General features: G+C 38.9%; 1 protein-coding gene across 4 annotated transcripts in view; it reads left to right on the top strand.

Annotated features, from left to right (window-relative positions):
• Positions 1-17,678, top strand: part of LOC130907293 (nuclear receptor coactivator 7) — a 59,686-nt gene that overhangs the window by 38,192 nt on the left and 3,816 nt on the right. For 3 of the 4 annotated variants that reach the window (XM_057822189.1, XM_057822188.1, XM_057822190.1), the window contains exons 3-14: positions 2,508-2,653; positions 6,067-6,137; positions 6,192-6,299; positions 9,374-9,469; positions 9,617-9,742; positions 9,811-9,995; positions 12,465-12,619; positions 12,694-13,143; positions 13,207-13,378; positions 13,445-13,592; positions 13,658-13,783; positions 15,559-15,711. In XM_057822189.1, the coding sequence (XP_057678172.1) occupies positions 2,508-2,653; positions 6,067-6,137; positions 6,192-6,299; positions 9,374-9,469; positions 9,617-9,742; positions 9,811-9,995; positions 12,465-12,619; positions 12,694-13,143; positions 13,207-13,378; positions 13,445-13,592; positions 13,658-13,783; positions 15,559-15,711 (1,936 nt within the window). The remainder of the gene's footprint in view (positions 1-2,507; positions 2,654-6,066; positions 6,138-6,191; positions 6,300-9,373; positions 9,470-9,616; positions 9,743-9,810; positions 9,996-12,464; positions 12,620-12,693; positions 13,144-13,206; positions 13,379-13,444; positions 13,593-13,657; positions 13,784-15,558; positions 15,712-17,678) is intronic. The other variant, XM_057822191.1, reaches the window with a different exon arrangement.

Genomic DNA, 17,678 nt, shown 5'->3' with positions numbered 1-17,678 from the left:
CCAACTAGCTCAAAGGAAGATCAGTTTTATAGCTTCTCTAACCACCTAAGCTGTTTTGAGCTGTGTCAACATAATTTCACAAGGTTTTCTAATCATCTATTATCCTTCTAAGGCAACTAGCAAGCACAATGTACCATTAGAACACTGGAGTGATGTTTGCTGTAAATGGGCCTCGTTACAAAACTACGTAGATATTGCATTAAAACCGGATGTTTCCAGTTAGAATAGTCATTTACCACATTAATAATGTATACAGTGTTTTTCTGATTAGTTTAATGTTATTTCCATTGAGAAAAACTCTGATTTTCATTCTAAAAGGAGGAAATTTCTAAGTGACCCCAAACTTTTGAATGGTAGTGTATATACTTTTTTACCTTTTAAGGGCTAAAGGTAACAAAATAATCCAGAAATACAGTGGCATTACCAAAAGATATGTATGTTTTATATGCCGCAACACTCCGCAGAGTACAGTACTGTAACATGTTTGTTAGTTTTGTTCAAATAAAAAGTTTTTTTTTCAGTAAATCGGGTGACTCGGACTCAGGTGCAAAAATATGCAATTGGTAGATAGATTCCTACTATTATGTCTTCAAACCAATCCCCCAAAATACGGAAAACAATCTAAAGTAGTTTGCACTTTATACGCCGAGTTAGATTCCCAGCAACGGCTACGTTAATTTACAAAATATCATGTTAGCATGTTTCTCTACAATCCATCACCACCTATAACAGTCCGGGTGCGTCATTTACAATGGTAGCCTTTCAATACCTCCGCTAGGAGATGATTTGCAAATTAAGTTTCCGCCTGGTATCGAAAGCCGATACGCCGGAAGGGGATGTGAAATTGTCACATTGTGGACAAAGCTAGCCCGCACTCGCTTACTGACGTCTGATGATAGATGAGACGGGGCTGCTAACAGGTGGAGTACAACATGACTCAGTACCTCCGTGAAGTTGGCCCCCCATCAGATGCAAATTTATATAAAAATGATGTCATTGGTTTGTGCTATGTTTGTGCTGCTACCGTTTCAAGATATTTACAATTATTTTATAGGTCAGTCTGAGGTCAACCAGCCCCCTGTTCTGAATAGAAAAGGCTAAGAATAGTGCCGATCTTTTATGCTTTGTTCGTGCTGTAAAAAATTTCATTTCTGCTGCTATGGTTTTTGTGATATTAAGATATTAATTTCGAATAATGACGTCACACAGCCCCCCATTTATTGCAAAATGAACTGGAAATGGTGCCATTTGTTTATGCTACGTTGTGCTGTAAAAAATCATTTTTGTAGGTATTGTTTTATAGGTATTGAGATATTAATTTCTAGAGATAGACCGATATATCGGGCCGATATTTGGAAATTTGACATATGTCGGTATCAGCCTTTTTTTTTTTTTTTTATCCAACCGGATGATATGAAAAAGTCCATTTAAAATGAGGGATAGGGACCAGAGATCACGCCATCTTTAGACGATTGGAATCGGGTGAAAAGAATCGGGTTTTTAATTTTTAAAAAAAACAAACGTTTTTCTACTTCATGCTAGTTCAGCCATACTGTCCCTCCTGCTGCTTTTCTTGGTCAGCAGTGCACTGTGAGTTTTGCTTGTTAATGATGATTGACAAAAAAGTTAGCATTTAATAGCATTTAAGCTAGTGGACTTTTGCTATGTAAGTTAGCCAATTGATTTTTTGTTGTACTTAGATCCTCATTTATTTATTGATTATACCGATTGAGGCTCAGCTCAGAATGTTTTATGATCCTTATCCGATTACCCGATTATTCGAACTAACTAGTTCATCGATTAATCGGCTACTAAAATAATCAATAACTGCAGGCCTTGATTTGACTGTCCGTGATGTTATTCTATGTTGGATGACGCCTTTATTTCCACAGCATCCTGTCAGGTTTGTCAATAACGTGGCCCAGTATGAACAGGCTCAGATCCGGTTTGGACACTTCTAAAAGTAGTGTGAACAGTCAGCCCTTAAAATCAGATTTGAGGAAGAATCCTATTAGAATCAGATATGCCTGCAGTCTGAACGCAGCCTTAGGTTTTCAGTACAGACCGTTTAAAACAAAATCTTGATAATAATCAATCATTGTTTTGTTTTGCCATTTCTGCCAATGTTTGTTCTAACAGGTTTTCTTAATTAAGACTACCTCCCTTGCATGTTTGCAGTAGTGTTAGTGTTCCACAAGTTGGCAAGGAGAAGCGGAATTTTCGGGAAATAGCCTCTAGTGAAACAGATGCCGTTGTCGGGAATACCTCTGCAGATTCCACAGCTGGCACACACACATAAACACACTAAGGAGCAGTGCATCAGTGAAAGTGGCGGCCTTAGGCGATGGGAGAGGCCTTATCGACCCGAACATGCTTCTCAAATTAACTCCTTCACTGCTATTGACAGCAAAGCTACTAGCCCTCCCATGTCAAATGCATTGGACGTCAATTGCTGGCAATGGCACTGATCTGCAAGATCTTGAAACCGCATAATGTTTGCCCGTCAGGCTAAAGAGGCGGAGACAGCTGAAGCAGAGCCAGTCGGAGAAAACCGCCAACGAGCTCAGCGCCTCGGTCATCGCCTGCGCGGACGTCCCGAAAGACTGCGAACCCAACAACAAATCCGGGTTGCCAAGAACAACAACCGTTTCAGGTACAGGCCGTCTCGAAAACCTCCTCGGCGTCTCCACGGTCGCTTCGTATCGACTTCAAACGGCTGTTCTAAATCGCCGAGCGCTCTTTGTTGTCATTGCAGATTAAGTACTCCAATTGGATTTGTTAGATTTCAAATGCTGTTGGTCTTTCACTTGATTATCTGCTGACTGATAAGCAACACAGAGATCCTGTGTTCTCCCGGCAGTTTGCGGGCATGACTTCATCGGGAAGTTGCGTAACCCATATCCTGCGCTGTTCTGTAATTACTACGGGAGGCCTCCAAGGCAGTGATCTAACTGGGAAACCATTTAACTCAAACTCAAATTGAGTTCATTAGTAAATAATTCGGATCCGCAATGGATTCATCTAATTAATCTCATTTTGAATGTCACCCGAATATCACAGTAGGCCGCAAAAGCAATGATCTGGATGGGAAACCATTTATCTCAAACTTCAAATGAATTCGTTAAAGAATAATTGTGACCTGTAATGAATTGATGTAATTAATCTAATTTTTAATCTCACCAAGAAATGCATGTTCTGACCAGGAAACCGTTGAACTCAAAATTAATGCATGAACAAATCATTAGGATTTGGAAAGATATAATTTATTTAATCTCATTTTTAATCTCTCACAAAAAACTGAGGATGCCACAAAAGCAATGATTTAACATTTATCTCAAATGATAAAATAATGAGTATTAAGAAGTTAGTGAGCACTTATGATCCATAATGACGTAATCTAATTAATGTAATTTTCAAACTCACTCAAAATGAATAATTTCTTCAAAAATAATGAATTAATCTAATTAATCTCATTTTTAATCTCACCAAGAATTGCAGGTGATCGCAAAAGCAATGTTCTGACTAGGCAATCTTTGCACTCAAAATGAATGAATGAATTTTAACGATTTGGAATGAATTAATCAATTTAATCTCATTTTTAATCTTGCACAAAAAAAAAAGGGAAGCCACAAAAGCAATGATTTAACATTTATCTCAAATGATTAAATAATAGGTCTTAAGTATTTAATGAGTATATATGATCTAAAGTGAAATTATCAAATTAATCTAACTTTCAATCCCACTCAAAAGGGAATAATTTCTCAAAACAATTGTGATCCGTAATGAATTCATCTAATTATTCTCATTTTTAATCTCGCCGAGAATACAAAAGACTGCAAAAGCAATGATTTGACCAGGCAACCATTGAACTCAAACTCAAAATGAATGAATCTTTGGGATTTGGAATGAATTAATCTATATAATCTCATTTTTAATCTAACACAAAAAACAGAGGAGGCCAACAAAATCAATGATTTAACATTTATCTCAAATTATTAAGTGATACGTATTAAGAATTTAATAAATACTAATCTAAAATGATATAATCTCATTAATTTTCAATCTCACTCAAATGAATTATTTCTCCCCAAAAAAAGTGATCCGTAATGAATTAATCTAATTTTTAATCTCGCCAAAAAGTACAAAAGACTGCAAAAGCAATGATCTGACTAGGAAACCATTAAACGCAAACTCAAGATGGATGAATGAATGAATCTTTAGGATTTGGAATTAATGAATATATTTAATCTAATTTTTAATATCACACAAAAACCAAAAGGAGGTCACAAAAGCAAGGATTTTACATTTATCTCAAATTATTAAATAATAATTATTAAGTAATTAATAAAAACTTATGTATCTATAATGAATTCATCTAATTAATCTCATTTTTAATCTCACCAAGAAATACAGAACACTGCATTGCAAAAGCAATGATCTGACCAGGAAACCATTAAACACAAACTCAAGATGAATGACTGAATCTTTGGGATTTGGAATGAATTAATCTATTTAATATCATTTTTCATCTCAGACAAAAAACAAAGGAGGCCACAAAAGCAATGACTTTACATTTATCTCAAATTACTAAGTAATTATTAGTATTAAGTAATTAATGAATACCTATGATCTACAATTAATTAATTTAATTAATCCCATTTTTATTCTTAACAAGAAATACAGAACACCGCAAAAGCAAGGATTTTGACCAGGAAACCATTGAATGCAAACTCAAGATGAATGAATGCATGAACGAATTGTTAGGATTTGGAATGAATTAATGTCTCACAAAAAACAAAGGAGGCCACAGAAGCAATTAGTTTTACATTTATCTCAAAATAATAAATAATTAGTATTAATTAATTAATGGTGGTCTGTAATGAATTAATCTATTCAATCTCATTTTTAATCTCACAAAAGAAACAAAGGAGCCCACAAAAGCAATGATTTTACAATTATCTCAAATTATTAAATAATTATTAAGTAATTAATGAATATTTGTGATCTATAATTAATGAATACTTATCATGTATAATGCATTTATGTAATTAATGTAATTTTTAATCTCACCAAGAAATACAGAATACTGCAAAACCAATGCATTTGACCAGGAAACCATTGAACGCAAAACTCAAAATGAATGAATGAATGATTCTTTAAGATTTGGAATTAATTAATATATTTAATGTAATTTTTAATCTAAAAACAAAGAAAGCCACAGAAGCAAAGATTTTACATTGATCTCAAATTATTAAATAATTAGTATTAAGAAGTTAATGAATGCTTATGACATATGATGAATTAATCAATTTTTTTCTCCAAAAATTATGATTTGGAATAAATTAATCTAAATAATCTTGTTTTTAATACCACCCAAAAAAATTACAGGAGACCACAAAAAAAAACATTTATCTCCAACTCCAAATGAATTCATTCATGACTAATTGGTATGTTTAATAAATTAATCTAATTAGTCTCCTTTTTAATCCCCCCCAAAAGTAATGATCTAACGGGATAACTATTTAACTCAAAATGAATAAATTAATGAATAATTGTAACATGTAATGATTGAGTAGTCTTAGTCTTCTCATTTTTAATCTCGCCCCAAAATTGCTGAAAGTGAAAATCACCCTCAACACGCCTCAGCGATTATTACCAGTCTTCATTCACCACAAATGTCTCCAGTGTGCACTGAAGCAGCAGTTGTATTGGATGCAGAGTGCTTTCTTAAAGCTTAGTCATGCCTCTCTTGTCTCTATGGTGGAGGCTGCAGTGTGAAGAAGAGGAAGAGGAGGAAGAAAGCAGGGAGCGTTCTGCTAATAGCTTCTGTGTCTATTGGCGAATGCAGACTGCGGACTTTGTCCAGGGGTCAAATAGCGAGTGTGCGCATGATAACTGTGGGGTGGGGTGTTAGACGTTTACATAATGGGGGAGCGTGGGGGAAAGCAACTCCTGGTACTAGATGACAAGGGAGAACATTTAGATGGTGGGTTTATCTGTCAGTGTATTTACTCAACAATGAAGTCCAAATAATGCTCACTTGTCATTCTTTTGTCTTCCTCGCAGCTGACGGCTGTAAAACTAATAACCCGCCAAAGAGGGAGAAAAGGAGACCACCAGGGACAGTGGAATTTATTGTGAGTAGACCAAATTGTAAACAGCAGAGCTGCGATTGACTTGGTTCGTTCTAGGTGGGACCGACCGATTCCCTCAACAGCATCGCCCTCAACTTCAACATCACCCCGAATAAGCTGGTGCAGCTGAACAAGCTCTTCAGTCAAAGTGTCTACCCCGGTCAGGTGAGAATCTGATTGGCATCTTCCTCAAATCAAGTGGTGACTATTTTGTAAGACTACTTCTAGTCATGTAGCATCATTCTACCATTCTGAGTGTTCGAGCAACTGAACAGTACAAGATTTTGAAAAAGAATTAAAGATGCACAATAATATCGGTTACCGATGATTATCTGCCGATAATGGCAATTATGACGTCACACAGATAATCCAGAAAAAGAAAAATTCAAGTGTCAAAAATGACACAAAATGACAACCGTCATAAGCATTCATTAATGCCCATGAGAGTGTCATGTAATAATTATGACGGTCTTATGGCAGTCTTATGACACCGTTGTTAAATGAAGTGTTACCTATTAACCCAAATAAATAAATCAGCCAGACTTGACTATAAGCCGCAGGATTCAAAATGAGGGAAAAAGGTATAGTCCCAAAAATACGGTAATGTAAAACAATTTTGCTACTGAAAGCCTGACCTGCATCAGAGTTAGCATAACATTAAAGTGCCTGTGACACGAAAAAGCATGTTTATTTCATAATACACTCGGTATTTTATGCTCCTGAATGATATGGACCGCTTGGATGTGTGTGGAGGCGATCGCTATATTTATTTAGTTTTTTGAATCCCGCGCCAGGAAAATGAGTGACTTCCGGCTTCGGTCTTGCATTGAGAAGGAGGGCGCTGTGACGTGTACGGTAGAAGACGTCCTCTTCACTATACAGCGTACTGTTGTGTATGGGGACGAATGATTCAGCTGATTTTGCGGATTAATACGTTTATTTTTCGCATCACGCCAGCCAAATGGCTGCAGAAAAATCATTCTGTATGAGGGAGAGGCGTATGCGCCTTTTTGGAGTTTCAAAAGGTTCCCATTCACCGTGGATATTTACTGTGGGACCATTGGACTTACGAGGAAGTGAGTAAACATCTTGTTTTGTATTATGTCAAATACGAATACAGCGATTACAAAGTAAACACTACAAACTTCCTTTAAATGAAGGACTACTTACATTTGATCATTGATAGGCATGTAAAAAGCTGTCCTAATGGTCATTAGCAGCAGCCCGTTAGCTGCACAACAACTCCAGCCACCCTCCTCCGGGGAACGAACTGTAAATTGCTCTCCGCCGGGCGGTTTGCCGATCCGCGACGACAATAGACAACCGGGTCGTCATGTCAAATAATCCAGGATAGCTATGTGTGATTTTCCGCTTTGAAGACTTTGAAACATCACTCGGTTCGGGTTAGCTAGCCTTCTGGTTTGTTTACATTCTCCGAAGCCGGGGAAGGGAAATGACATATGTCCGATTTAGGTGTCATAAAATATAGTTCGGGAGGTGCGACAGTAAAGGTGAAGTCGACAGTTTTGACCATTATGGAGTAATTTTGCCATGTCGTCCTGAATAAATGCCTTTTTATTATTTCATATTCCATTCAGCACAAGACTGTTATTTGTCATGACCATGCCATTTATTTAGCAATTGGGGAAAATACTTTGATAAAAAGAATATCCTGTAAAAATATTGAAGTAATGAGACAGAAACAATGACATTTTGCCGCTCTCTTCGTCGCGTTTTCCTCATTGTGAATAGTTCCCCCTCGACGGGCTGACTGGTCCTTCTCAAGCCATTTATATAGCTATTGGGGAAAAATACTTGGATAAAAAGAATATCCTGTAAAAATATTGAAGTAAAGAGACAGAAACAATGACATTTTGCTGCTCTCTTCGCCGCGTTTTCCTCATTGTGAATAGTTCCCCCTCGACGGGCTGACTGGTCCTTCTCAAGCCATTTATATAGCTATTGGGGAAAAATACGTGGATAAAAAGAATATCCTGTAAAAATATTGAAGTAAAGAGACAGAAACAATGACATTTTGCTGCTCTCTTCGTCGCGTTTTCCTCGTTCTGAATAGTTCTCCCTCGACGGGCTGACTGGTCCTTCTCAAGCCATTTATATTGCTATTGGGGAAAAATACTTGGATAAAAAAAAATATCCTGTAAAAATATTGGAGTAGAGAGACTGAAACAATGACATTTGGCGGCTTTCTTCGTAGCGTTTTCCTCGTTCTCAATAATTCCCCCTCAATGGGCTGAATAGTAAAATCGATGAGACCAGTCTACCGCTGACGTCATCCACCTGTTGGGGACGCTAAAGCCCTATAATGGTAGGCGTGGCTAACTGGCAGATTAAAAGGCTAATTTCTCGTCTTCTGTGCTTTGCTAAATTGTTGTATATAGTCGAATCGTCTCAAAATATGATTCTCATTCACATAATAATGCCATTTAAGACTTTTTTTTCTCGTGTCGTATGCTCTTTAAACTGTGTGAACTTTATAACCCCCAAAACTACTGTGGTCAGGTCAGCCTCGATAAGGAACAACCAAGTCATGTTAGCCATCCCTTATTTGGATCATTGTTTGCTTTATGTGCATTGCGGTAATGCAACACAGTGGCTTCAGAGTGCAAGTCTCTTTTTAAAAAAAAAAAAAAAAAAAAAAACTGGGAGCTATCCAAGAATGGGTCCACTTCACGGGTACACTGACATGAACATGAACTGACATCAGAATTTCATGAGGGTACTTTGGTTAGAGTCTTGGGGTAGTATAGTATGCCTCAGATGTAGATCGATCCTTGGATATCTCAGATTTGTTTTCATTAATTTTATTCCCAAATCACTGTTATACTACAATACTTAAGTGTGAGTGTAGAGGTGCTCCAGAGTCCCCCAGAAGTGGACCCATTCTTGGATAGCTCCCCATGTTTTTAGTAAAGGGACTTGCACTTCAAAATGTTTCTTGCAAAAGTTTTTAAAAACAAAGGTTTGAATCGAACTTTGAGTTTCAGATTTATTTTTGCATTTATCATTTAGCCTATCAATTAATTAGGTTCATATTTGTGAGAAATGTAGCCCTGACCCCCCTTCAATAATCTGCTTGGTTCTATTAATGTCCTGTCCCCTGCAAAAACTGTACATGCAGGTTATGCTGTTACATTGTCCCTACCAATGTTGAGACCAAACCTACGCCCTTGGTTTCAGTCAATTTAAGTCTCTTCAGTCGTTGTCCTTCACGATTGCAGAAGTTGTTTGTCCCTGACGTAACCCGGACGGAAGGCAAGTCTCAGACATCCGCCGAACCGTCCCTCAAGAATGGGCTCTCTGTGGAGACAATGCATGTAAGTAAGAAGAAAATGTGTCATTTTCTGCTGGGATTTGTGCTTTTACCACTTCCTGCTGTGCGTCAATAAAGGGAACAGACTCAAATAATTTCGCAACTGCATAATTTGAAAGAAACATGACTTAATTCTGACTTTGACTTTCAGGACGCCAGTCCCAACTGTTGTTCGGCGCGGTCTATCCGACGTCAGCTCTCCCCGAATTCGGAAGACGAGAGCCCGGCGACGGTGAAGTTCATCAAGATGAGTTGCAAGTACTTCACCGATGGAATGGTGAGAAGTAGAACCCGCTGATAAATCAAACGCAGCAGCTAGAAGTGACTTTACATCGCCCTCTGCAGGGAGTTGTCGGCGGCGTCCTGATCGTGACGCCCAACAATATCATGTTCGACCCCCACAAGTCAGACCCCCTTGTCATCGAGCACGGTTGTGAGGAGTACGGCCTCATCTGCCCCATGGAGGAGGTGGTTTCCGTGGCACTTTATGACGACGTTTCACGCATGAAGTTGAAAGACGCGCTACCATCGTAAGCAAAGATAATAAACATCTGCTAAAGGAATCGTTTTCTAGACAGACACACATTCACTGGGAGGACAGCGCAGTGAGAACCAGCGGGTCGGCGGGAAGCACCCAAATTCCTTATTCTAGATGGAAAAGGGAAATAAAAGGGTGGAAGTGGGGGGGGGAGTAGAGAGGAGCTAAGCATGTTAGCAAAGTTAATAAACACCTGCTAAAGGAATAGTTTTCTAGATAGACATGCAATCAATGGAAGGACAGGACAGTGAGAAACTCACCACCACACCAGGAGCTGTCCCAATTCCTTATTTTAGATGGAAAAGGGAAAACAAAAGATTGGAAGTGGGGAAAAACATAACATATAAGTAAAGCATGTAAGCAAAGATAGGAAACGCCTGCTAAAAGAAGTTTTCTAGACACACACATTCAATGGGAGAACAGGTCAGTGAGTTATTTTAGATGGAAAAGGGCAAACAAAAGGGCGGAAGTGGGGAAAAACATCACAGAGATGAGTTAAGCATGTTAGCAAAGATAATAAACACTTCCTAAAGGAATAGTTTCCTAGACAGACACACATTAAATGGGAGGGCAGGACAGTGAGAAGCTCACCACCACACCAGGAGGCTTCACAGTTCCTTATTTTAAGATGGAAAAGGGAAAACAAAAGGGCGGAAGTGGGGGAAAAACATCAGTGATGAGTTAAGCATGTTAGCAAAGATAATAAACACTTCTTCAAGGAATAATTTTCAAGACAGACACACTTTCAATGGAAGGACAGGATGGTGATGAACTCACCACCACATCAGGAGGCGTCACAGTTCCTTATTTTAGATGGAAAAGGGAAAACAAAAGAGTTAAAGTTGGGGGAAAACATCACAGAGATGAGTTAAGCATGTTAGCAAAGATGATAAACACTTGCTAAAGGAAGTTTTCTAAGCAGACACACATTCAATGGGAGAACAGGTCAGCACCCTAATTCCTTATTTTAGATGGAAAAGGGAAAAGATAAAGGCGGAATTGGGGAAAAACATCACAGAGATGAGTTAAGCATTTTGGCAAAGATATAAACACTTCCTAAATGAATAGTTTTGTAGACAGACACACATTAAATGGGAGAGCAGGACAGTGAGAATCTCACCACCACACCAGGAGGCATCACAATTCCTTATTTTAGATGAAAAATGGAAAACAAAAGGGCGGAACTGGGGGAAAAAAATCAGTGATGAGTTAAGCATGTTAGCAAAGATAATAAACACTTCTTCAAGGAATAATTTTCAAGACAGACACTTTCTCTGGAAGGACACGACAGTGAGAAACTCACCACCACCACCACACCAGGAGGCGTCACAATTCCTTATTTTAGATGGAAAAGGGAAAAGAAAATAGCAGAAGTGGGGAAAAACATCACAGAGATTATTTAAGCATGTTAGTAAATAAACACCTCCCAAAGGAATAGTTTTGTAGACACATTCATTGGAAGGACGGGACAGTGAGAAACTCCCAATTCCTTATTTTAGATGGTAAATGCAAAATAAAAGGGTGGAAGTGGGTAAAAAGACATAACATATGAGTTAATCATTCAAGCAAAGGTAGGAAACACCTGCTAAAGGAATGTTTTTTAAGACAGATACATTCAATGGGAGAACAGGTCAGTGAGAACCAGTGGGTCGCCAGGATGCACCCTAATATCTTATTTTAAATGGAAAAGGGAAAGCAAAAGGGTGGAACTGGGGGGAAAAAACAGAACATGATTTAAGCATGTACTCAAAGATGGGAAACACCTGCTAAAGGAATAGTTTTCTACATAGACAGACACACATTCAATGGAAGGACAGGACAGTGAGAAACTCACCACCACACCAGGATCTGTCCCAATTCCTTATTTTAAACGGAAAAGGGAAAACAAACATATCATATGAGTTAAGCATGTTAGCAAAGATATGAAACACCTGCTAAAGAAATAGTTTTCTTAACAGACGCATTCAATGGAAGGACGGGAAAGTGAGAAACTCACCACCACACCAGGAGCTGTCACAATTCTTTGTTTTAGATGGAAAAGGGAAAACAAAAACATAAAATATGAGTTAAGCATGTTAGCAAAGATAGGAAACACCTGCTAAAGCAATAGTTTTCTAGACTGGCACACATTCAATGGAAGAACAGGACAGTGGGAAACTCATCACCACACCAGGAGCTGTCCCAATTCCTTATTTTAGATGAAAAAGGGAAAACAAATACATAACATATAAGTTAAGCATGTTCTCCTTTTAATCATCACCACAGGGAATTTTGGTCATCCATTTTTTTTTTTAACATGTTCTCCCAGTTTCGTGTACTTTTTTGACATCATACTTTGTGTTGATTTCAGTTTGCTTTATTCTGTTCTTGTCATTTCTGTTGGGCCTTATTTCTTTTTCGTTGTTTTTTTACCGTTCCATATTCATCCTCATTTGTCCCCCACCCATCCCCGCCTCCACAGCGACCTACCCCGGGATCTGTGTCCTGTCTACAGGCCCGGCGAGTGGGAGCAGCTGCCCTCAGAGCGGGATCTGAACCCCTTCAGTCGCTACCAATCGCTGGATGCTAAGCAGCCTATCATCTTGGATGACCTGGAGTCGGCTCTCTCTGAAACAGGTTAGAAGTTGTTTCGAGAAGTTTGTCCGAATGCGAGACGCGAATTTAGATCCTGTAACGTCGTCTGATGGCAGTCAGTACGGAAGGAGAACAGACCGACAAATCTCCATCAGATGAAGGCTTCACCGAATTGGAGCCTACAATCAACGGGAGCACTGAAGAATCGGAAGCAACACCCTTAAAAACTCCTGAAATCACCCAAAGATCCCAAAGCGAAGAGGACGCACAGGACAAGCCGCTTCTTCGCAAAATTAAAGGGAAACTAGATGACGACGAGGATGAAGGATTAGCCCAGAATAGCTCAGTTGAAGAGGGAGAGTCCATTCAGTCCTCGCTAGAGAACACAACCAAAGAGGAGACTTCAAAAATTTCGATGGAGGGCGAGAAAGCAACGCCGGAGATTCCTGAGGATCCTCCGAGAACATTGAGACCGGAGGAATTCAGCGAGCAGGACAAACGGAGAAAGAGCTACGACGCCGAGGTCAAATCGTGGTTGATGGAAAGGATTCAGGCTCCGATCGAAGGTAGGGATCTAGGAACGCAATGATTCGGTTGAAGCCGTACCCTAACAACTCCTCTTTTCCTAGACATGCTTTTGTCCTCTGAAGAGAAGAGCAAGAACCCACCCATGTTCCTGTGCTTCAAAGTGGGAAAACCCATGAGGAAGTCATTCGCCACGGGGATGACGTCCAGCCCAGCGTACTCCTTCGGTAGCTTGGGAAAGCAACCAGAATACTGGTTTGCTGTACCGCAGGAGAGGTGAGATGTGAATACTCTACAAATGAGTGCTTAAACCTAAACCAAAAAATCTGAAATCTGTTTCAGAGTGGACCACTTGTACGCCTTCTTTGTCCAATGGTCTCCCGACGTTTACGGCAAGGAAGCGAGGGAGCAAGGCTTCGTCGTGGTGGAGAAGGACGAGCTAGACATGATCGATAATTTCTTCGGCGACCCTGCTTCGTGTAGTTGGGAGGTACAAAAATTAGATCCGAATTCATCTCGTAAGACGTTTTAGTCATCGTTCGCTTTTGTTTCCAGATCATAACCATCGACGAGGCTAAGCGGAGGCAGAGTTTCGGCAGCTGCGACGGCGAACTCGCTGCGGACGGCTTGCCGTTGATGAGCGACGCTAGCTATCTATTGCAGGACACACATTTAGAGAAGGTACCATGTTCGCTGTATCTTATAAACCCCATTCATCGCCAAATTTTACCTACCGTAATTATCGTATGATAAGCCAACACCCACCAAATGTGACATGAAATTGGACTATAAGCCACTGCTGTCCTCACTGTATATGGGATATTTACACTACACCAAAAGATATTAACCAGTAACACTTTATTTGATAGCGGCATCATAAGACCAAATGAAACCACGGTTAGGCTTTGAACCAATTGACTGCAAAGCTTCATTACTTCAAGAAGCATCATTTGGCTATCACTGCTCCCTTGAGGTAGACAGTCATCTTCCTGCTGTCAACACTGTTGTTGTCCAACATGCCTCTTAGCATGCATTTCAGTGCTACAAATGTAAATAACAATCAATATTTATATTCTGTGCATAGACTTCATAAAGGTTTGACAGGGCACGGGGCCGATTAATAGCCTATCTCCGTCAAAGCTGACTGAGTGGAAACACAGACAAAGAGCTTTTTTTCGTTGAAAATTCTTGTGAATAAATGGTTAAATCCATGAATTCTTTATAGATATGGATGTAAAACAGTCTCGATTCTTAGTTATAAGCAAAAAAACTGACATTTAGCATATTTTACATAAATATGTCGAATGTGCTGCTCCTTTTTAAGTTACTGTGGCACCGCCTTACCACAACAAAGAGCTTTTTATGTTTAAATTCTTGTGAATAAATGCTTAAGTCCCTGAATTCTTTACAGATATGGACGTAAAACAGTCTCAATTCTTGGTTAAAAGCAAAAAAAAAAAATGGGCATTTACCATATTTAACATAAATATGTCGAATGTGCTGCTCCTTTTAAGACACTGTGCCGCTGCCTTAGCCCAAAAAAAGAGCTTTTTACGTTGAAATTCTTGTGAATAAATGCTTAAGTCCCTGAATTCTTTATAGATATGGAAGTAAAACCGTCTGGATTCTTTGTTAAAAGAGCAAAGAACTGGGCAGTTAGCATTTATTTTACGTAAACATTACAAACTATGATGCCATTGCAGTCGCGCCATTGTTTTTTTTTCACAACATTTCAAAATACGTACGAAAAATATAATAATTATCTTGAATCCACGAACTAATCACTCCTGAGAAGATCCTTCCTGTTTGTATGCGGTACAGCTTTCGTACTTTTATCCTAAATCCGGCGTTAGAATGCAGCGTGTGTCGCTGCGACCGACTGCGAATAACTGAAGCGGATTGTGGGATGACCCCCCCTTCTTGAAGGCGTTGTGCAGTGGCTGGTCGAATTCACCTATCAATACCATTGGGAAGTCTATGGTTCTGTGCTAATTATTTCTTCAGTTACTGTTCTAGTTGTTTCATTAATTGCTAGTTATCGTATTTGGTAACACTTTATTTGACAGTGGCGCAATAAGACAATCATAATTATGACATGACACAGTCATGCGCATTAATGAATGCTTATAACAGATATCATTTAGTGTCATCCGGGAAATGATCTCGCTTTTGAATGGATGGAAAAGATCCGAGCTGGACATAAATGGAGTTAGAGACATAATTTGCCAGATAACACTGAATGATAAGTCATAAACATTCAGTAATGTTCATGATAGTGTTAAGTCATGATTATGACGGTCTTATGACACCGCTGTCAAATAAAGTGTTAACTATAAATCAACAAATAAGTAGCACTGGACTATAAGCCGCAGGATGCAAAATGATGGGGAAAAAGTAGTGGTTTATAGTCAGAAAATTTCAGTACTTAACGTGATTGTTTTTCTTCTGTCGTTTAGCTGGCCTGTCGCTTGCCGGCCCGGGTTCAGGGTTACCCGTGGCGGCTAGTCTACAGCACTGTAAAACACGGCACTAGCCTCAAGACGCTCTACCGGAATCTGCTTGATGTGGATAATCCGGTTCTGCTGGTCATCAAAGACCTGGATAATCAGGTAGATTATGAAAACTGTTGTTTTCGTAAACAATGACGATAACGAAAATATTTCGTCGACGATGACGAGCTAAAAAAACATGGCTTGGGAGACTAGAACACAACTGAACCAATGCCAATTTGTCTGACGAGACGACAACGAGACGAAAATGCAACATCGTTTCTGTCATTCTGTCATTTTCATATTGTACATGGAGTACGTCCGCGTAAATTTCGCGGAATTAACTCTTTAAATACTCGTAAATCTCAAAATAACTATCCAAAAAGTCCAAAAGTATTGTATTTTATTTAATGATGGAGGATACACTGCCCTCTGTTGGTTCTGGTTGGACTGTCGCCTTATGACTGAGGAGCAGACTCTCGTGTGACATGGATAAAGGACAGCTGCACTCTGGTTTGGTCCACATAAGGCTGTAAGTTGTTTCAGCTAATGTGTTTGTGTATACATTTGTAAATAAGTTTAGAGCTACAGTTTGTAGAGTTGTGTGTGAGCGATTTGCTATGAGAGTTGTAAATACGTTAGCATTCGTAGCGTTTAAGATAGGCAAATTAGGCTAATTTATTCTACTAAATTTACGTATTGATCAGACTAGATCAGTGGTTCTTAAGATGTGTTTGATCAAACCCCAGCGGTTCGCTGAGTAAGTTTAAGGGGTTCGGCGAAGTTAAAGAAACGCAGAGCCTTATTGTCATACGCAGATTAAATCTTGGCAAAGTAGACCAGGCTTTGGACTTGTTTGCTCCGAGTTTAATGTCTTAATCCATTTCTTTTAACTGGTAGTCCTCGATCTGATGGGATGGTTTGCTCAGTGGAAGGTTGACTCCCACTTGGCATGAGGGTATACAACAGACCAATAGGCAGTGTGGTTTCAAATTTTGACCTGTTTATAAAACCTGCTGTCAAAATGTGAAGAATATTGAATCGGAATTTGCTCATTTGCTTACTGGCTTGCTAGCTTAAATATATCGCTTTTGAATTTGAAAAAAAATTGCTTTATTATCTAAATCTGAAGGGCTCGGTGAATCCATATGTGAAACTTGTGGGGTTCGGTACTTTTAGCAATGTTAAGAACCACTGGACTAGATGGACGTTTGAGCCCCAATTGTTTTGTGTCAAGTGTTTTATTGGTAAAATGCATGTCGTTTTGTACATATGTGTGGTACAGCTTTACAAATTGTCAAAAGTGAAGGAAGTCAAAAGCTTCAAAGACCACAATTGGCTTGTTTGCTATCTGTTAAGCTGAAAAACTTCACGTTTAGTGAGGACAGAACATGTCATATTAACAAAGTAATGTAAATATGATTCTGGGAGGTAGAATAAGGTACTGTTTACACGACATAAAAACAAACAAAAAAACAACTGAAGACAATATGGCGGATGAGAGTCCGGCGTCGTAAAGTCAAAATCCCGTGAGTTATGTCATAACCCAGGGACTACCTGAATGCAACATTGCTTTAGCCTTTAAATGTCTGTACTAAGTGATCATCAGACGCTAAATGTAACTTTTAGTGTTAGTGTAGCATTGATGTTAGCATTAGCTTCAGAATGGCGCGCGTCCTCTTAAAACACTGACCAGTCAAAGCAGAGCCACTTAGCTTTTCTGGTCAAAAAGTCTAAACGCTTGGACACTTTTTTTTCGTGGCTTGTAGGTAATTTAAAGACTTTAAAACTCTATATTATGAAGTCTATGGGTAGGTTCAATTGAAAATAAAGTACTGCTTTTCCTGCTTAGTGTGTATTGTCGTCACAAGGTTGGCGTTGTTCTTGTAGACGTTACAATATGTGCTCGTCTGTCTGTGTTGATTCAAAATTGTTGGAAACCTTTATATATGGACTAAAACGTTTGAATTTTATAGACGAAAACATTTTGAATAACTGTCGACTAAAACTAATCAAAGACGAAAACATTATGAAATTACTCAAATATGACTACGACTAATAAGTATTTTAGTCCAAAAGGCGAGGAC

The sequence above is a fragment of the Corythoichthys intestinalis genome, chromosome 19 (assembly GCF_030265065.1).
Source record: "Corythoichthys intestinalis isolate RoL2023-P3 chromosome 19, ASM3026506v1, whole genome shotgun sequence".
NCBI classification, from domain to species: domain Eukaryota; kingdom Metazoa; phylum Chordata; class Actinopteri; order Syngnathiformes; family Syngnathidae; genus Corythoichthys; species Corythoichthys intestinalis.
The sequence above is the reverse complement of the archived record's forward strand: the minus strand, read 5'-3'. Positions and strand labels throughout refer to the sequence as shown.